This window comes from Anabrus simplex, chromosome 1 (genome assembly GCF_040414725.1).
Source record: "Anabrus simplex isolate iqAnaSimp1 chromosome 1, ASM4041472v1, whole genome shotgun sequence".
NCBI classification, from domain to species: domain Eukaryota; kingdom Metazoa; phylum Arthropoda; class Insecta; order Orthoptera; family Tettigoniidae; genus Anabrus; species Anabrus simplex.
This window is the reverse complement of record NC_090265.1, coordinates 1,219,403,594-1,219,425,766: the sequence shown is the minus strand read 5'-3', so window position 1 is coordinate 1,219,425,766 and position 22,173 is coordinate 1,219,403,594. Positions and strand designations below refer to the sequence as shown.

The following is a 22,173-nucleotide window of genomic DNA, read 5'->3' as shown; positions in this document are numbered from 1 at the left end:
TGTATCCTGTCACCAATCCTCTTATATGCCCTACCGGGCCTGGTAACAACACTAAACACAAATAACATTAATGCACTCCAACCTTTCACAGAATTGCAACTCTTAATCATTTACATACTTGATGATGATGATATCTTACCTATTGCATTATCTTATACTTACCATGTTGAAGATCTCAGAGACCCTGCATAAACTATACCCCTACTATCAGGACGAAAAAATTAAAAACCAGAGTACCAGACTTGTAAAGAAACTACTTACTGCCATAACCGGAGAAAGCAATAGGCCTGCCCCAGATCAGACAACCCCAATAACTGATAAGGATCAAATCTAGTAAATACATCTCTTAAAAGCCATCATGAATTCTTGGATACTGCAATGGAATACGTATGGATATTATCCTCAATATGAATATCGACCCGGAATAATTTGCTGACAAGAAACTAATTTTCGAGATAACTACGTAGCTATTATGAGACATTTCACAGCATATCACAAAAACCGCAACAATCCCATTCATGCAAGTGGACGGGTTGCTACTTACATTGGTGACAATGTTCCTCAAAAAGAAATACCACTGAAAACCAATTTGGAAGCAATAGCAGTTACCGTCTTTCTAACATTTTCCCTATGCATCTGTAATATTTATTTGCCTAGCAGCCAGAACATGGATTTAAATGAATTAGTAGATCTGATAAATCAACTTCCTAAACCATTCCTCCTCTTAGGAGATTCCAACTCCCATAACATCCTATGGAACTGTCTCTACACTAACACAAGAGGAAGGATAATTGAGTCCTTGCTAGATTCTGAAAATTTGATCCTATAGACTCGAATGGTCCTACTCACTATGATATCCAGCATGGAACTTTTAGTACTATAGATCTGTGTCCGAGCACTCCAGATGCAGCAACGATATATACATCATCATCTAGCAAAACCCTTTTCAGAAGTGATCATTTTCCTATCATAATAAATGGAAACAACAAGCCCCACCCACGTGTACAGCCAAATAAATGGAATACTAAACATGCCAATTGGCAAGAATATAAAGAAAATATTAAGGTAGAGTTATACAGATTACCACCACCTACTCATTTCAAAAATTACAACATTGACTATATAGTAAGAGAATTCACCAATATTATACTTCAAGCCACAGAAAATTCTGTTCCAAGAATCAAGAATACAACTTAGAGAAAATCAGTTCCTTGGTGGAATGATTCCTTTAAAGATGCAATTAAAAAGAAAAACGAACGCCATCCCACTTTGCAAAACAAATTACTGTTCCAAGAAAGTCGTGCCGCAGCCCGAAAAGTCATAAAAGAGAGTAAACGAGCATCTTGGCTGAAGTATGTGTCATCTCTGTCTCATCAGACCCCACAAAACACAATTTGGGAACACCTACGAAAAATAAGAGGGCTTAAAAAACCCTCACGTATCATAGCCCTCAATAGAACTGGATCAGTTACAACTACACATCACGATATTGCAAATGCATTAGCAGAGAACTCTGAAAAAATTTCAAGTGATTCCAACTATGAACAATAATTTTTATCCTCTCGTGAAGTTTGTCCTGATTTACAGTCACACATCCATCTAAGTGCTGACCAATGCTACAACGATAATATCAGTATTACTGAAGTACTACTTGAATTCAGTAGCTGTCGAAGTACAAGCCCAGGTCCTGTCGATATTATATATGACTTCTTGAAAGAACTTCCTCCTGAAAGCCTAGCATTCCTAACTGAAATATTTAATTTCATTTGGTCACAGAAAGTCTTTCCTGTAGCTTGGAGGAAAGCTACAGTAATTCCAATACCTAAGCCTGGCTGCGACCACATGTTACCAGATAACAATCGACCAATAGCTCTACCTTGCACTATGTGCAAACTAATGGAAAAAATAATAAATAAAAGACTAAAATGGGTTCTAGAACAGCAGCATTTCTTCACTGCAGGACAGTGTGGCTTCCGACAGTTTCACTCGACAGCTAACATCTTGATTGAAATAATAACATCCCCTCACATAAGGGAATAAAAGGCAATGAACAAGCTGACATATGTAATATTACATGTAAAGCTAACATCTTAGTAGTATTAGAGTTAGAAATCCTCGATACCTTTCATTATGGTCAACATCTCCTTGCAGTCTGCATAGATATTCATAAAGCGTATGATATGGTATGGAAAACTCACGTTATTAAAACTCTACTGCAACATAATATTAAGGGAAATATGATCAGTTTTATCTATAACTTCCTGCAAGACTGGCACATTCAAGTTCGAGCTAATGGTGCCCTATCCCAAGAAGTTAGTTTAGAAAATGGTGTCCCACAAGGGTCAGTTCTGAGTGTAACACTATTCTTAGTAGCTATAAATGGCATCACGTCATGCGTTAACCCTCCTGTAAAAACTTGCCCCTTTGCTGATGACATGACTATTTTTTGCAGAGGTCGCAACCTGTCAACCACCCAAACAATTATACAAAATTCTCTTGAAGATATTGCCAAATGGGGAAAACACACACGCTTTACCTTTTCTTCAACCAAAACTAAATGCATCTTATTTTCCAAACAAAAGAGTGATAGTAACTGCCCAGAATTGTACTTAAAGGGAAATAAAATTGAGATAGTAAATGAAATAAAAATACTAGGAATGACCTTTGACAGAAAATTAACATGGAACTCTCATCTAAAAACTGTAAGAAAAGATTGCCTACATCGAATTAATGTACTCAAATCATTGGCAGCTAACAACTGGGGAGCAGATCTTCATGTATTAATGTGCACTTACAAATCTATAATTCGCACCAAACTGGATTATGGTTCTATTATATATAATTCAGCTACAGCATCCTCACTGAAAATGCTTGACCCGATTCAAAACACGTCTCTCAGGATTGCCCTGGGAGCATTCAAAACTAGCCCCATCTCAAGTTTATTAATAGAAGCTAATGAACCCCCGCTTCGGACTCTCAGAAAACAACTGACTATCAACTACGCAGTGAAGATAGCGGCCTCTCCTCACTCCAGAGCACACAAGTATGTTTTCCCACGCTATCTTTTGCTAGTTGCTTTACGTCGCACCGACACAGATAGGTCTTATTGCGACGATGGGACGGGAAGGTTCTAGGAGTGGAAAGGAAGCGGCCGTGGCCTTAATTAAGGTACAGCCCCAGCATTTGCCTGATGTGAAAATGGGAAACCACGGAAAACCATCTTCAGGGCTGCCGACAGTGGGGTTCGAACCTACTATCTCCCGAATACTGGATACTGGCCACAATTAAGCGACTGCAGCTATCGAGCTCGGACCCACGTAATCAGCCTCAACGCTATTCCTCGCAACAAAAGAGACATATACCCTTCCACATTAGGTTTACGCAATACTTACAGGAAATTAATTCTTCAGTTCCCCTGATTGCTTCAAGAACTAAAAAAGACATCACATTCCCTCCATGGAAAGCTGAACCACCAATAATAATATTAGATTTAAGTGAATTCAATAAAGAAACAACAGACAGTACCTTATTTAAACAAATGCTATCTGAAAAATATGAAAGTCTGCCCAGACACACTCCTATAGACATTGATGGCTCAAAAACCGAATATGGCAGCGGCTGTGCTGTTGTCCACCCTGATCACACAGTGAAGTATACACTACCAGCTACATGCTCCTTATTCACATGTGGACTGTATGCTATCCTAAAAGCTATGGAATCCATAGAGAGTTCCCCCCAAAAAGAGCCTTTTTTAATCCTTAGTGATTCTTTATCAACAGTAAAACTCATTCAAAATGCATCATCCTCAAATACATTAGCCCAAACATACTGCAGACTTACAATACTGTGAAAAATAAAGGACAGCAAGTTACCATAATATGGATCCCTTCACATAAGGGAATAAAAGGCAATGAACAAGCTGACATATCAGCTAAAGAAGCAACTCGTCTTCCTGTACATGATCCAAACTTTCCAATTTCTCACACCGATGTTGCTCCTTTTCTTACTACAAAGATCCGAAAACAATGGTTAACTGAGTGGACATGGGAACAACCCACAAGACTCCACGATATCAGGCGTGGATCTACAGATAAATTTGATATTTCATTCCTTCAGCGCCGAGAACAAGTGCTTATTACTAGAATACGTATAGGCCATGGCAAACTGACTCATGCACGTATCTTCTCTAAGAAACCTCCACCAATAAGTGACACCTGTCAAAAAAGAAAAACTGTTGACCACATTTTACTAGAATGTCATCTATACGATCAACAAAGACAATTGTGTAATTTAAACCAGAATAATAGTGTGACATCTTGAACAAAGATACTCAGTGTAAAAACATCATTAAGTTTTTTTTTAGAAACAAATCTATTCAATGACATGTTATCACTATCTGATCAATATGTACTGTTATTACTTTTGTAATTGTAACGCTATGTAATCAATGTAATTATCCTTTATGTATAATTATGAATGTCACAATATGACTTTCTAAGTTAAAGCAACAATAAATAAGTATTTAAAAAAAAAAAAGGAAAGGATCTCCTTCAACACCCCTCTCGCCTTCCCTCTTCTCTTCCCCCTTCTGTTCCATCCCTTCCTACACAAGGAAAGGACACTCCCTCCAGCATACAGGCGCTCCTCTCTCGTAGTAGCAAGGCTCCACACACTCGTTCGCTGCCACTAGTAGACATTCACATGACTTTCATATACAGGGTTATTCACCTAACATGTTACACGGAAATAACTTCTAAACGATTAAAGATATCGGCATTCTGTTTTCATATTTGTAAATGGTACCCAGGGTCTTGTAAAACAACGTGCTACTTAGTCTCATAGGGTGATTAATAACCGAGATATTGATATTAACTCCATATTTTTAAATGGAACAGCACAAATTTATACAGCTGGCCTAAAAGTTCAACTACGTACAAGTTCAAATATGCAAGTATTTTCAAAATTGGACAATTACTTTTTGAGATATAAACAAGAACAGCATGCGCGGTTTTGCATGCCGCATCTGACGGTGTGAAGTCGGACAAGGACATATTGAAGCGCAAGCAGTTTCCTGGGAGTGAGTTCAGCCTCAGAATGGATACCAGTCATGTAAGCACCTCGTACACATGTGATGGGTTTGCAAAGTGTGTATGACAGGCGAACTGACACTGAACTGATTGTAGATTAGTGGGAAGCCTGGCTGACAATGGGAAATGTAATATGGATTCGCCTTAGACATTAGTACACCAATAGAAGAACATTTCAATGGATTGATACAAGAACAAAACAAGTGACTGTGCAATAGAGAAGACTATTTAACAATTTTAAAATAATGAACAAATAAGGTTCCAGTAGCGAACTTTTATTTTATATCACGACAATTGCGTCTAATGACAAGCACGTGTAGTATAATAATATTTTAACAGTGTACCAGTAACCAATATTTTAAAGGCCATGTATTTCAATTATTTTAGGAAGTAATAGCAATAGAACGAAAGGTTTTTACATGCTAAGACAAGAGTATTTTGTAATAATAATAATAATCATAATAATAATAATAATAATAATAATGATATTTGCTTTGGAGCCTCCGTGGCTCAGGCGGCAGCATGCCGGCCTCTCACCGCTGGGTTCTGTGGTTCAAATCCCGGTCACTCCATGTGAGATTTGTGCTGGTCAAAGCAGAGGTGGGACAGGTTTTCTCCAGGACCTCCAGTTTTCCCTGTCATCTTTCATTCCAGCAACACTCTCCAATATCATATCATTTCATCAGTCAGTCATTAATCATTGCCCTAGAGGAGTGTGACAGGCTTCGGCGCAATTCCTGTCCTCGCTGCTAGACAGGGGCTTCATTCATTCCATTCCTGACCCGGTCGAATGACTGGAAACAGGCTGTCAATTAAAAAAAAATGTTATTTGCTTTACGTCCCACTAACTACTTCCACGGTTTTCCGAGACGCCGAGGTGCCGGAATTTAGTCTCGGGGGAGTTATTTTACGTGCCAGTAAATTTACTGACATGAGGCCGACGTATTTGAGCACATTCAAATACCACCGGACTGAGCCAGGATCGAACCTGCCTGGTTGCCACCGTTTCGCCCCACTGTGCTAAGTTAGGCTCATCAGTTGGTACATAGCACACCCACCAAGACCCATGGCAAGTGCATACCGTGAAATGAGTTAGCTGGAAAATTTATAATGTCCAATAACGGACCATTTATATTGGTATTATAAATTTACTCATTCGGGACAAATGTTTCTGGCTCCCTATGGGAGTCAACATCTATATCATTGTACCTGTTTTACGGCCGGATGCCCTTCCTGACGCCAACCCTATATGGAGGGATGTAATCACCATTGCGTGTTTCTGTGGTGGTTGGTAGTGTAGTGTGTTGTCTGAATATGAAGAGGAAAATGTTGGGACAAACACAAACACCCAGTCCCCAGCCAGAAGAATTAAATCAGAGATGATTAAAATCCCCAACCCGGCCAGGAATCAAACCCGGGACCCTCTGAACCGAAGGCCTCAACGCTGACCATTCAGCCAACGAGTCAGATGGCATTTTACAGATTCTGATTTGTGATATTCACAATATCGTTGTGGGTCAGTTTATTCTATAGAGTAGTGTGTACCTTTCTAGTTAGCTTTCATTTAGAATTCAGGATCCCTGTGGTAATTCACAATTTGTGAACTATCATCATCTTGGAAAATATATACAAAGAGATAATATAAGAAGAAATGAAGGAAAGAGGGGGCTTTAGACACAAAAGGTTAAAAAAGATTTGGAGAGAGGGATTTTTAGACAATGACCTAGGGAGCGGTGATAAGTGTACAGGGAACTGGAAGTCAAATAGGGATGACATAAAAATGTTAGTGCTCAACTGTAGAGGTATTGTAAAGAAAGGAATAGAATTAAGTAATTTAATAGATATATACTTACCAGATATTGTAATAGGCGTTGAATCATGGCTGAGAAATGATATAATGGATGCAGAAATTTTCTCACGGAACTGGAGTGTGTATATAGAGATAGGATACGAACGGTAGGAGGGGAGTATTTATTTCTGGTGAAAAAAGAATTTGTAAGCTACGAAAAGTTAAAGATGACAAACGTGAAATTCTAGGTGTAAGGCTCATCTCTAAAGATAATAGGCAACTTTATGTCTTTGGAGTGTACAGACCAGAAAAGGGTAGAGCTGACGCTGATTCAGAATTATTCGACAAGATAATCAGCTTTGTGGGAAATGATATAGAAAGGAATGTGATTGTAGCGGGTGATCTCAATTTACCAAACGTCAGTTGGGAAGGTAATGTGAACGACAGGAAGCATGACCAACAAATGGCAAGTAAGTTAATATGGGAAGGGCAGATGATTCAGAAAGTGATGGAACCAACTAGGGGAAGAATATTCTGGACGTGGTGATGGTAAAACCAGAAGAGCTCTATAAAAAAACTGAAGAAATAGATGGTATTAGTAATCACAAAGCTCTTTTTGTCATAGTTAAAAATAAATGTGATAGAAAGGAAAGTCTTAAAATTAGGACTATTAGGCAGTAAGATATGGCTGATAAAACAGGCATGAGGGAGTTTAAAAAAAGTAACTATGATCGGTGGAAAACGGTAAATAAAAATGTAAACAGCAGACTCTGGGATGGGTTTAAACCAATTGTTGAGGAATGTGAAAATAAGTTTGTACCTTTAAAGGTGGTAAGGAATGGTAACAGAGAAGTAAGAGACTCAGAAGGAGGTGCAGGTTGGAAAGAAATAGAGTTAGAAATGGCTGTGGAAGTAAGAAGAAATTGAAGGAAATTGAATCTAGCAAAGAAGTCAGCTAAGGATAACATGATGGCAAGCATAACTGGCAGTCATACAAATTTTAGTGAAAAATGGTAGAGTATGTATAGGTACTTTAAGGCAGAAACAGGTTCCAAGAAGGACATTCCAGGAATCATTAATGAACAAGGGGAGTGTGTATGTGAGGATCTTCAAAAGGCAGAAGTATTCAGTCAGCAGTATGTAAAGATTGTTGGTTACAAGGATAATGTCCAGATAGAGGAGGAGACTAAGGCTAAAGAAGTATTAAAATTTACCTATGATAACAATGATATTTACAATAAGATACAAAGTTTGAAAACTAGAAAATGACTGTAATTGATCAGATTTCTGGGGATATACTAAAGACAATGGATTGGGATATAGTACCATATCTGAAGTACTTATTTGATTATTGTTTGCATGATGAGTAATACCAAATGAATGGAGAGTTGCTATAGTAGCCCCTGGGTATAAAATAAAGGGTGATAGACATAAAGCTGAAAATTACAAGCTAGTCTGTTTGACATGCATTGAATGTAAGCTTTGGGAAAGCATTATTTCTCATTATATTAGACATGTTTGTGAAATTATATATTGTTTGGGTAGAAGGATATTCACATTTAGGGAAGGTTATTCCGCTGAAGCTCAACTTGTAGGATTCTGGCAAAATACAGCAGATACCTTGAATTCAGGAGGTCAAATGGATTGTATCGCGACTGACCTGTCTAAAGCATTTGATAGGGTGGATCATGGGAGACTACTGGAGACTTTATACACAGGGGCTACTATAGTAACTCTCCATTCATCTGGTATAGCTCGTCCGACCAAACAATAATCAAATAAGTACTTCAGATATGGTACTATATCCCAACCCATTGTCTTTAGTATATCCCCAGAAATCTGATCAATTCCAGCCACTTTTCTAGTTTTCAACTTTTGTATCTTATTGTAAATGTCATTGTTATCATATGTAAATTTTATTACTTCTTTGGCCTTAGTCTCCTGCTCTATCTCGACATTATCCTTGTAACCAACAATCTTTACATACTGCTGACTGAATACTTCTGCCTTTTGAAGATCCTCACATACACACTCCCCTTGTTTATTAATTATTCCTGGAATGTCCTTCTTGGAACCTGTTTCTGCCTTAAAATACCTATACATACCCGTCCATTTTTCACTAAAATTCGTATGACTGCCAATTATGCTTGCCATCATGTTATCCTTAGCTGCCTTCTTTGCTAGATTCAATTTTCTAGTAAGTTCCTTCAATTTCTCCTTACTTCCACAGCCATTTCTAACTCTATTTCTTTTCAGTCTGCACCTCCTTCTTAGTCTCTTTATTTCTCTATTATAATAAGGTGGGTCTTTACCATTCCTTACCACCCTTAATGGTACAAACCTGTTTTCGCATTCCTCAACAATTTCTTTAAACCCATCCCAGAGTCTGTTTACATTTTTATTTACCGTTTTCCACCAATCAATAGTTACTTTTTAGAAACTGCCTCATGCCTGCTTTATCAGCCATATGGTACTGCCTAACAGTCCTACTTTTAAGACCTTCCTTTCTATCACATTTATTTTTAACTACCACAAAAACAGCTTCATGATCACTAATACCATCTATTACTTCAGTTTCCCTATAGAGCTCATCTGGTTTTATCAGCACGACATCCAGGATATTTTTCCCTCTGGTTGGTTCCATCACTTTCTGAATCAGCTGTCCTTCCCATATTAACTTATTTGCCATTTGTTGGTCATGCTTCCGGTCGTTCGCATTTCCTTCCCAATTGACATCTGGCAAATTCAGATCTCCCGCTACAATCACATTTCTTTCCATGTCGTTTCCTACATAGCTGACTATCCTATCAAATAATTCTGAATCCGCGTCAGTGCTACCCTTTCCTGATCTTTAGAAATGAGCCTTACACCTAGAATTTCATGTGTCTCATCTTTAACTTTTTCGTAGCTTACAAATTCTTCTTTCACCAGAATGAACACTCCCCCTCCCACCCTTCCTATCCTATCTCTACGATACACACTCCAGTGCCGTGAGAAAATTTCTGCATCCATTATATCATTTCTCAGCCATGATTCAACTCCTATTACAATATCTGGTAAATATATATCTATTAAATTACTTAATTCTATTCCTTTCCTTACAATACTTCTACAGTTCAACACTAAACAATTTTATGTCATCCCTACTTGATTTCCAGTTCCCTGTTCCCTTATCACCGCTCCCTAGGCCATCCAGTTTCCCTGAATGTACCATCTAATTCCCCATCAGAAGAACAAATACCAGAGCCATCATATCAAGAGGTATTACAGAGTATTATACATGTAAAAAATAATAAAGCTTTAGGTAGTGACAACATTCCTGCTGAGATTATTAAATACGGTGGAGAAAGATTACATAAATACATATATAAGATCATTCTAAGGATATGGCACGATGAAGTTATTCCAAAAGAATGGCAAGAATCACTTATTGTCCCAATTCATAAAGGAGAGATAAGGAAGAACTTAAAAATTATCATGGCATATCTCTTGTAAACACGGCCTACAAAATTCTTTTATTCTTTTACAGCATTTAAAACCATTTGAAGAAAATGTTGTTGGGGACTATCAGAATGGTTTTCGTAGTAAGAGATCTACTACAGACAACATATATATTTCTGCAACTGGCTTTACGTCGCACCGACACAGATAGGTCTTATGGCGATGATGGGAAAGGAAAGGCCTGGGATTGGGAAGGAAGCGGCCGTGGCCTTAAATAAGGTACAGCCCCAGCATTTGCCTGGCGTGAAAATGGGAAACCAAGGAAAACCCTCTTCAGGGCTGCCGACAGTGGGGTTCGAACCCACTATCTCCCGGATGCAAGCTCACAGCCGCGCGCCCCTAACCACACGGCCAACTTGCCCGGTGACAACATATTTGCAATTAAGACTATTAATGATAAGGTGTGGGAACACAAGGAGTTCGCTCATTATCTCTTTATAGATTTATTCAAGGCATATGATTCAATCCATACAGAAGGCCTGTGGAACATCATGATGAAGTTTGGCTTTCCCATAAAATTAATTAACATGTGCAAACTGTGTATGGATGGTAATGTTAGCTGCGTTTTGCTCAAGGCCAGAAAATCAAGTTCCTTCCAGAATAAAACTGGTCTGAGACAAGGGGATGCACTATCTCCTCTTCTATTCAACATTGTACTGGAGAAGATTATCAGGAAATTAGCTCTTGTACCTGCTGGCATCATATTGGGGAGACAACATAAAGTCCTTGCATATACAGATGATATTGTTCTTATTGGCCGCAATGAATTAGAAATTAGGCAGTTATTTGTGGAACTGGAGGAAATGGTAGCAAAAATTGGCTTACGGGTAAATGATAAAAAGACACATTACATGGTTGTACAAAGACCGAATCGTAAGGAGGTTGCCAGATTGCCTTTGAAGATTGGGAAGTATATATTTAAAAGAGTAGAGGAGTTTAAATTCCTTGGTGTATTAATCGATGAGCAAAACCAAAGGTAACAGGAACACCAAGCTAGAATTAAGAATGCAAATAAGGCATTTTACTCTATGAGCTCTATATTAGGCTCCAGTTTTTAACAAGGAATGCAAAAATGATTATCTACAATACAATCATTCGACCAGTACTACTGTATGGTTCCGAGACATGGAGTATAACCAAGAAAGAGCAGCAGCAGTTGCAAGTCTTTGAGAATAAAGTTTATAGAAAAATATTTGGCCCATGGTTCGACCCTATCCCTCAAAGCTGGCAGAAAGAATCTAATTATGAGATTTGCACCCTCTCTCAACAACACACTATAATGGGTGTGATAGAATCCAACAGACTGCGCTGGGCTGGACATGTGATGAAGATGCAGGATAACAGAGCACCAGTAGATCTATACAAGGGATCTATTAATGGGAAAAGACCTTCAGGAAGACCCCGAAGCACCTGGAAGAAGGAGATCATGAAGGTATGCCGGACCCTCCAAATTGATAACATTGCCAAAACCTGAAACAAAAGATAGCTGCCAGAAACAACATTCTACGAAAGTTATCAGGAACAAGTTGGGGAACACAACCACAAACAATTAGAACATCAGCTCTAGCTCTATGCTATTCTGAAGGAGAATATGCCTCCCCGGTTTGGTACAGGTCAGCTCATACGAAGCAGGTCGACATCGCTTTAAACAAAAGCTGCAGGATCATTACTGGATGTTTGAAACCTACACCCATTGAGAAGGTCCAATTTTTAGCTGGTATTGCTCCCGGTGAGATTTCGTAGGGAGGTAGCAGCTAACAAAGAAAGGCTCCAGTCATCTTCTTCAGAAGCACATCCTCTCTATGGATACCACCCAGCCACACAGAGGCTAAAATCTAGAAAAAGTTTTCTCCGCACATCAGTTAACCTTGAGGGGAAAGCAGAGAATGCTAGAGTCACAATGTGGAAAGAAAGAATCCACCACCTATCCAACTGGATAGAGCCGAAGGAAAGTCTTCCATGTGGACACCAAGAGAAGTGGACAGTATGGAAAGCCCTTAGCAGACTCCGTACAGAAGTCGGCAGAACAAAAGTAAATTTGCGGAAGTGGGGCTTCTCAAGTGATTCATCACTTTGTGATTGCGGAGAGCAGCAGACGATCCAACATCTATGTCAGTGTGTTTTATGTCCTTCAATATGCACTATGAAAGACTTGATTGCAGCCTCCCCCAACGCTACTGACGTCGCCCAATACTGGGCAAGCATCATCTAGCTCTCGAATATTGTTGCTCTATCTGTGATTGTATAATAGACTTGTATATTTGTATAGTAGGAATGTAGATATCTTGTTGCTTTTTGTTAAATATCTGTAAGTAAAATTGATACTTCTGACACGAATAAAGAAAGAAAGAAAGAAAGAAAGAAAGAAAGACTGGGAAGAGCAGTTTCAAGATTGAAAAGGATGGAAGAGTATTGTGAGATCGGCACGGGAACTTCACATCCCTCAGAAGCCTATGGAGTGAGTGAGTGATTTCTTCAGATTTATTATAACATTGATAGATGACCAAATTTATCTGCCAGAAGGTATCGCACACTAGTAGTGTGCCGTTGAAAATACAGTCCCAAACACTGCACCATCAATCACACTTGTTAAGAAGAGAAGCCAGTTTTCTTTTCAGTATCTACAAGTTAGTAGAACTTACCAGTTTATCACTGTCAAAAACACGAAACGTAACACTTTTCCCTATAAATTTAATATGCATCAAAACCAAACAAATCACAAAAATAAACTTACATCTTTGACCTACTTTTGTACATAGTTACAAAGTTTCTCAACAAATTTCTCCCATCGTGGTACCAGTTTCAATATGCCCTGTTCGTAGAAGTCTGTTCAGTTGGAGTATACCCATCTGTCGTAAAGTGTTTGCTAGCCAGGAATTTCTTCATGGGACCAAACAAATGAAAGTCCGATGGTACCAGGTCTGGACTGCATGGTGGATGCTGGAGCACCACCCACCAAAATTTGTTGAGTTTCTCACAAACAGGAGCAGCAACATGGGGACGGGCATTGTCATGAAGAAGTTTGACACCGTCAGCATTAATGTTGGAGCGTTTGTCACAAAGGGCACGGCACGACTTAACCAAAGTTTTAATGTAGGCTCCAGCATTCACAGTGGTCCCGTGTTCAGCAAAGTCTGCCAATAACACACGAAACATGTCCCAGAACACTGTTACAAGCACTTTCCTAGCAGAGTGAGTCAGTTTCAATTTTTTTCATACTAGGAAACCAGCATGTTTTCACTCCATAGAGGCCTGCTTGGTTTTGAGCATGTAGTGGTACGCCCACGACTCATCACCAGTGACGATTCCTTTCAGAAACACGTTAAGTGATCCATGCTTGTCATCATTCGCTGGCACTTGTTGTTGTCTGTCAGGTTCTTAGGCACCCAGCGAGCACTAACTTTGCGGATTTTCAATGTGTCATGAACAATGCCGTATACCGCACCATAGGAAATGTTGAACGTCTGCGATAAGGTTCACAGGTGCACACACCGGTCGTTCAAAACTACCTCAATGGCAAGGACATTCTGCGGAGTTGAAGCTGTTACCAGCCGCCTGGAGCGTGGCGAATCACTAAGGTTCACATGGCTCTTTTGGAAGAATGCACACCATCTGGAGACACTGTCACGGTCCAGACAGTCGTCCCCATACACGCCATGCATGTCGCTATGAATTTCACTCTGTGAAATTTGGCACATAAATATCGAACTACACTTCGCTACTCTTCACACGTAGATGACAGTAACATGTGTGCCATGTTTGTTTTTTAGTTCAGGCTTCTCCTGCTAGAGCTGTACATGAAAAAAAAAAAAAAAAAAAAAAAAACCCTCTGCAGCGCAAACTTCAAACTACATTGTCGTGAAATTTCAACATTCCAGCTGCAATACCAGGGGAGAAAAAAGTTATTGTGCATTACTTTCCAATCTGCCCTCGTATATATATATTTATAAGGCTATTTTATCATTTCACATTGTCATTTTCATCTCATTATACTGTATACGGTAAATGTTAGCAAGAGCTGAAAGAGTGTTTCATAGAGGTAAGATATTGCAACACCCAGGCTAAAATTGACTCGCAAGGACTTCCTTGAGCGCTTGGGACATCATATAGCAGTCAAGCTATGGACAAAGGGCGGACAAAGGGAGATTCCAGGAATTTGACGACAGAAGCAGGCTAAGGTCAATGCTTAATACAGTCCTCATACAGACAATTTAAATTCAGCAACACCCCTTTACCTAGTTTAGTGTCGGAAGTGTTTTCATGCCAGCAAATCTCCACCTATGAAGAAGAGGCTATTTGAGATGGTTTGATAGAGGGATTCATGCAAAGAGAACAGGGAGAGAAAACTCCAATTTCATTGGAACATGTGATATATACCAAATGAGGAGTCACTTAGGTTGATATATATGCAAAATGAAGGCTTCTCACCCCACTCTTATTAGTTCAGCGGTAGACATCACTTCCAGCAGTACAGCAGCAGAGCTGAATTACTTCAAGTTTAACTTCGAGCCTCAAGGCTAACTGTTATTTCATATCTTAACTCATATTGAGTTACATGTTCAGACTAGTAGTCAATTATTCCCATCCAGAATGGACAGAAGACTTATTCAGTCTTACTGCTTATTGCTTGTTTTATTTTGTTTTGGGCTTTATTTGTTGGGCCATGCTTGATTTCTTTTATAATGTCGTTGTTAATGAATTCTTGTTTTTTCTATGTATTCATCTTTTATTTTCCATTACGACTGTTGTGTTCCCTTTATTTGCTTTTTGTGATGATTAGGTTTTTAATGCTGAGTGTTGTTTTGAAATTTGGATCTATAACGGAATTTTCTTGTTTAATAATTTTTAGGGCTTTGTTAGTGGCCTCTGAGATGCGGTTATTCTTTCACAGGCAGAAGAATTATACCTGGCCATTTTTTACAGAAACGTTGTAGTATTTTAAGAGTTACATCCTGTGTTTGACAGACTGAAAAGCTTATGTTCTATCCCATCATATAAATTATACACAGGAGAGTATACATAGGTGAGCAATAAATAATACAAGTACTCATACTAAAATTTTTAACCTACAACACAGAACACCTCATTTGTACTTTAATTCAAGAGTTTTTACAATGTTAGTGTACTTGTATTATTTATTGCTCACCTATGTCACACGTAATATTCAAATTCATTTGCAACATATTGAGCGCCGTAGCCCTTGCCTAATTCAACCACACTTCATATTGTAAATTATGTATTCATAAGATTATTACTGCTTAGAAACATGTTTTAGGATTTTGCCAATATTGTGTATGTTTAATATGGCTGATGATGACCCCGAGTAGGGTTGAAACTAGTCCCATGTAATGTAAATAACATTGTAAATACAACTTAGTACTGAATAGGTGGAAAACTCTCCTGTGTATAATTTATATGTTATCTCAGTTCAATACGGACCAACAACATGAAGTTCATAACCCTTGATTATGTTCTATCCATCAATCACAGTCAATCACCACTGATCTGCATTTAGGGCTGTCATCCAGGTGGCAGATTTTCTATCAATTGTTTACTTAATCTCTTCTTAAATGGTTTCAAAGAAGTTGGAAATTTTTTTAATATGTTCCTTGGTAAATTATTCCAATCCCTAATTTCTCTATCATTTGTTTACACCAACCAAAACTTATATTACCGGGCGAGTAGGCCGTGCGGTTAGAGGCATGCGGCTGTGAGCTTGCATGAGGCAGCCCTGAAGATGGTTTTCCATGGTTTCCCATTTTCACACCAGGCAAATGCTGTACCTTAATTAAGGCCACGGCCACTTCCTTCCAACTCCTAGGCCTTTCCTATCCTATCGTCGCCACAAGATCTATCTGTGTTGGAGCGACATAAAGCCACTAACAAAAAAAAAAAGCACCTTGCATTAATTTAGTTACCAAATGTTTAACTCACTAGTCATATCCAATGCCTTCATTCTAATAATTTTGCAATTCGTTGGGTAGCCCTAGTTTCATTTATCCTGCATGAATCCAGCAAGAATCATATCAATTTGGTTTCCATACATTTTCCTATTAATGATCCTCTATAACAGTGTTGGTGTATGGCCGCTGGAGAGACCTGGTGCAATCTTTTGAGTTGATACCCTGTACTATGGTCATCTGATAAGAAGTCATGTAGATGCGGGATAACGGGTGTAAGGAGTAAACATGGCTGCTGCGCATGCGCCAATTTCAAGTCTCAAGGCCTGACAATAAACTGTTCCGTCTGCAGTAATAATGGCGTGTGGCCTCCAGAGAGGCCTGGTGCAGGTCCTTCAATTTGACGCCGTATAGGCGACCTGCACATCTATGAGGATGGGGCCCTACCTATGATGAATTCTAATGTTTAAGATGGCACACACACCCAGCCCCCGAGCCATTGGAATTAACCAATTAAGGTTAAAATCCCCAACCCGGCCGGGAATCGAACCCGGGACCCTCTGGACCAAAGGCCAGCGTGCTAACCATTTAGGCGTGGAGCCGGACCCGTCTGCAGTGATTCTTGTGAACTAAGGTGCTGTTGTGAAGTTTCAAAGTGGTAGTGCAATTGTGCTTTAGTTAAACATTTCCTGTAAGTACTGAATAATGAATAGTTTAATCATAAGCATACATCTGTTTCAGAGAGCTTGCAAAGTCTATCACTGTAATCTATCACTGCTAATGTTTGTAGCTTAGTGTAATATGCGTTACTTGTGCCATACCTACATGCTGTCGTGACTTCTTGTCAGATGCAGACAGTAGGTGACTTGTGTATCTGTGAGGATGGGGCCCTACCTAAGATGATTTCTAAAATGAAGAAGGCACAAATACCCAGCCACTGAGGCAAAGGAATTTAACAATGAAAGTTAAAATCCCCGCCCAGCTGGGAATCGAACCCAGGATCCCCTGAACCCATACCCATGCCAACCATTTAGCCATGGAACCGGACTTTGATCCTCTGAATACTTCTCGTTATGTGCCAACATTCTTAAACTATTCTTCATCTCTCTGCCAATGTCATACTGTAGTAACTATAAAGACGCACACAGGAGATGCTGTCAATTGTGTACACAATTTTATTTACAATTACCCCCCCCCCCCCCCCCACACACACACACAAATGAACTGCTATCTTGAACAAAACATGGCTATGAAGAAGACCTCAACTCCACTCCCAAGACTGTCTCTTTATATACTTTGCCTGGCCAGGCTTCTAGAGAAGTATGACGCAACATGACACAACATGTTTTCTTGAATTTTCTCGAGTCTCCAATAACCTATTTACAAACGAATAGAATCTTCTATACAATTCTAGTGACAAAGATGCGTTGTTCTGGACTATTACCCTGTGTTGCACAACATTACATTGGATTTATACATCATATTTACAGGTAATAATAAATTATATACTATTAATTACGTGTTCTTACATTAAATAAACTCTTATTAATGTACATACAGCAAATGTATTGTGACATAACCTCACATGTTTTGTTACACAAGACAGATCATACAACACACAATTAATAAATGATACGACCACGATTTATACCAAATAAAATCCGTACATAACTACATAAATAATAATAATAATAATAATAATAATAATAATATAATAATAATAATAATAATAATAATAATAATAATAATAATAATAATAATAATAATAATAATAATAGGCATAAACAACTTCATAGCCACAACTCACAAGTAGTAATAACAACACCTACTAACCAAGCTCAATATTTTCACTATTTACCCATGGGTTTAGAGAATTGTTTCCAAGTTATACTAGTCCATTACACTTGAATCAATACGCTGTATTCAGAAACACTAAACTTTTTCACAGCCTGTACATTATTGTGGTTTGTCTTGCAAGTTTATACCATAACTGCTCTCTCCTTTATTTAACTGAAGTGGCAAATCATAAGCATGCATCCTGCCATAGCTGGAATAGTGACCAAAACTGAATGCATTAACACGACGACACCAACTTTGATTTAAAGATAAAAATTTCATAATGTTCCATATTGAAATGTATCACAATGGTCCCCTGAATGCTTTCTTTACGCGTCAATATTCTTAAACTATTCTACATCTTTCTATTAAAATCATATGCTACACTCAGAAATACAAAAACTTTTTTCACAGCGTGTACCTTTTTAGAATGTTTTGCCTCACTTAAAACCCACAATTTAAAGTGTTTCTCATAATCTCTTTCTCTCTCTATCTCTCCTTTATTTAATTAAAGTGACAAATCCAGTCCTACCATAGCTGGAATAATGACCAAAATTGAATGCATTTAGACAATAATGCCAACCCCAGCAACAGTAAATCACAAGCAACAAAATTAAAAAAAACTGTCAAAACTCAAGAAAGTTCAGTTTAATCTATCACATTCTGTATGTTCATAGAATACATACCATAATATTAGGTAGTGTAGCATAACGTGGTTCATTCAGTCGCAAGTCGGCACTGACCACGGCAGGCATCTTGATTTTTATAGTTTCCAGTCCACCATCAATTTCTCTGGTTACTGTGAGGTTACCATCTCCCTTCTCTATCTATGAGGAAAAAAAAAAACCCCAACATGTTTAAGGTAAATTTTATATTTACACCAACTGGTTTATGTATTCCATTACAGTATATCAATAATATTTACCTTTGAAGCAAATGTTCCCTGTGGCCAATCTAGAATAGCAGCAGTCATCTGAGCTGTTTGGTTGGAATCATCATCAATGGCCTGAAATAACAGGACATGATGTAATTTAGTACACCAAAGAAAGTAAAGTTACATAGCAACATGAATGGTTGTGGCACCGCATATCAAATATTCTACTAATAATTTGCAACAGTACTGTAGTATGAGTTCTGTTAGAGTGCTAGGATTTCTGGTATGATTTCTCAGTATTAATATAGCTCCCTCTGTGGATCAATGGTAGAGTGTTGGCCTTCATATCCCAAGATTGCAGGTTTAAACCCAGCAGCAGCAGCAGTCAGATTTCAGAAGGGCAGAAAAAATCAATTCTACATTTCATGTCTTGCAATGTTGGCATGTGAAAGATATCTGGTGACACATTTGGAGATTATTCAACAAAATTAATTAAAACTCGGTCACAGATTGGAATCCTATTTATTCTGCCATCTGATAGACTAAAACAGAACATCAAAATTAACATAGGCAGTCTAGATGGTGCCAAATCAAAATACCTGGACTGGTAGCCGAGGCCATAAAATTATTATTGTTATTTTTTTAAAAATGTATTTTACACCCACATTGGAGCACTGAAATCAATCTATATACAGTCAAGTCTTATGAATATTGGTTACAAATTTGGATGATATTTCTTCTTTTGTTCCCAGAAATGTTTCATTCTCTCTGACCTGGCTGCCCGTTCTTAGTTATGTTGTACTGTTTGCATGCATAGGTCTTCAGTTTAAGTCTCACGTCGTTATATCTCTCAGGATCCTCTCTCTTCTCTGTTTTCAATTTGTTGAATTGTCAAGCCTAATTCATTTAAATCTTCTTGGACTTCTTTGAACCAGTGATTTTTAGTTTTACTATTCCAAAAGTAGTTGAATAAATGTTTGAGTATCCTAGTCTCTGGTAGTCGTGATATGTGACAGAAAAAAGCAACTCTTCTTTTCCGCATTGTATCTATTATAGACTGTCTCCTGGTATACAACTTCATTAGGTAGTAATCGCCATTGTCCATCTACTTGGTGTTTTTTGTTTAGAATTGTTCTAATGATTCGTCTATCTATTTTCTGTAATTTATCTGTAGTTGATTTTGTATTCAAATTGCATAAGGTTTCACTAGCATAGGTTGCTTCAGGCTTAATAACGGAGTTTTTAAATTTTGCATTTATTGAGACAGATTTCTTCTTGTAGGTTGGCCAAGTAATGTGTTCAGCTTGTTTTAATTTGGTAATTCTATTTTCAACTGATATTTTCTAAGTTTCAAGTTATAATCTATCAAAGATATTTAAATTTATTAACAACCTTAATTTGTTTGTTATTAGTCAGTGTGATAGGTGATGTTTCCACTTTGAACAATGGCACCATTTCTGTCTTTTCAAAGGAGATTTGTAACCCAATTTTTGCTGCTATTCGTTCTAATTCTTCAATTTGGAGTTTAGCCTCCTCCACACTACTTGCAAGTATTGCAAGGTCATCTGCAAATGCTAGAAAATTGAGTTTGATATTTTTGCCAATCTTGATGTTTGGCTGACATTTCTTAGACCATTTTCGTACAACTTTCTCCAATGCACAGTTAAACAGTATTGGTGAGAGACCATCCCCCTGTTGAAGTCCAGTCCGGATTTCAAATGATTCAGACAACTCTCCTCGGAATTTAACTTTTGCTCTAGTGTTTTTGAGGGTAACACCAAAGAGATTAATGAGTTTCTGGTGTAACCCAAATTCTTTAAAGGATTTTAAGTAATGACTCACGATGAATACTGTCATATGCTTTCTTGAAGTCAACAAAAGTGATAACTAGCTTTTTGTTTCTCATTCTTTGATGGTTCATAATCCACTTAAGACTAACGATTTGGTCAGGACAACTTCTTCCAGGTCGAAATCCCCCAGATACTCTCCAAGTTCTTGGTCAAGCTGTTCTTGAATTCTCGTGAGGATAATTCTAGACAGGATCTTATATGATATCAAGTAGAGAGATCCCTCGGCAATTATTTGGATCCAGTCTATCCCCCTTTTTGTGTACTGGATGAATTATAGCTGTATGACATTCTGCAGGCAGTTTTTCAGAGTTCCATATGTCTATGATGTGTTTGTGTAGGTTTTAAAGTGTTTGGTTATTTGCATTCTTCCACAGCTCTGCAACCACTTGATTTTCTCCTGCAGCTTTATAATTCCTGAGCCAGTTAATCGCTTGAAGTACCTTATGGAAGTCTGGTGGAATAACCTTGTCTAAGCGTGTTTTATTTTTTGGATCAGGTGAAAATTCTAGGTATTCTTTTGGGTCTTCAGCATTTAGTAATTCTTTGAAGTGATCAGCTAGAATTTTGGCATTCTCCTGATTATTGTGTGCTAGTTGTCCTTGTTTATTTCTCATCATGAGTGTAGGTAGAGTATACCCTGATTGATATTGTTTAAATGTCCTGTAATAGTCTCGTGTTTTATGTTGTTTGAATGATTCATCTATGATAGCTAGGCTTTCTTTTTTATGGTCTATCTTGATTCTTCTAAGTTCTTTGGTCGTTTGTCTTCTAGCAATAGTTAGTTCATCTCGAGATTGTGCAGTTTTCTTTTGTTGGTCACTTAGCCATGCTTTGTGTCTTTTCTGTATTGCCATATCACATTCCTCATTCCACCAGGCGTGTTTCTCCATTTCATAGGAGCAATTTCTTCGACAATATTTTTTAGTTTATCAATTATCGTTTCTAGTTTGTCGCTTAGAGGTGTTTTGGATCTCTCTGTATACACAGCATTATTTATTAAGTAGCAGGGGTCATATTTCCTCCTTCTAGTGAATTTAGATCGTTTGTGATGTTTTCTTGGGGTTAACTTGTTTTTCATCTTTGAAATATAATGATCAGAATCGATGTCCACCCCATGAAGGACTTTGACATTATAAATTTCTCTATGGTATTTTTTATCCACTGCTACGGGGTCTATCTGAAACTCACCCAGTTTAACATTAGGGCATTTCCAGGGCATTTCTCTTAAATCTTGTGGTTTTAAGAATAAGCCCACGGTTTGTGCAAAGCTCAATTAATCTTTGACCATTTCTATTTGTCAATTTGTGTGCTGGCCATTTACCTACTACTATGCGAT

At 38.1% G+C, this 22,173-nt stretch overlaps 1 protein-coding gene across 5 annotated transcripts in view; it reads right to left on the bottom strand.

Moving 5' to 3' along the window:
• Positions 1 to 22,173, bottom strand: part of Etfb (Electron transfer flavoprotein beta subunit) — a 105,784-nt gene that overhangs the window by 12,925 nt on the left and 70,686 nt on the right. For all 5 annotated transcript variants that reach the window (XM_067151824.2, XM_067151816.2, XM_067151800.2 and 2 more), the window contains exons 5-6: positions 19,039 to 19,119; positions 18,800 to 18,940 (exon numbers count right to left, since the gene is read on the bottom strand). In XM_067151824.2, coding sequence (XP_067007925.2) covers positions 18,800 to 18,940; positions 19,039 to 19,119 — 222 coding nt within the window. The remainder of the gene's footprint in view (positions 1 to 18,799; positions 18,941 to 19,038; positions 19,120 to 22,173) is intronic.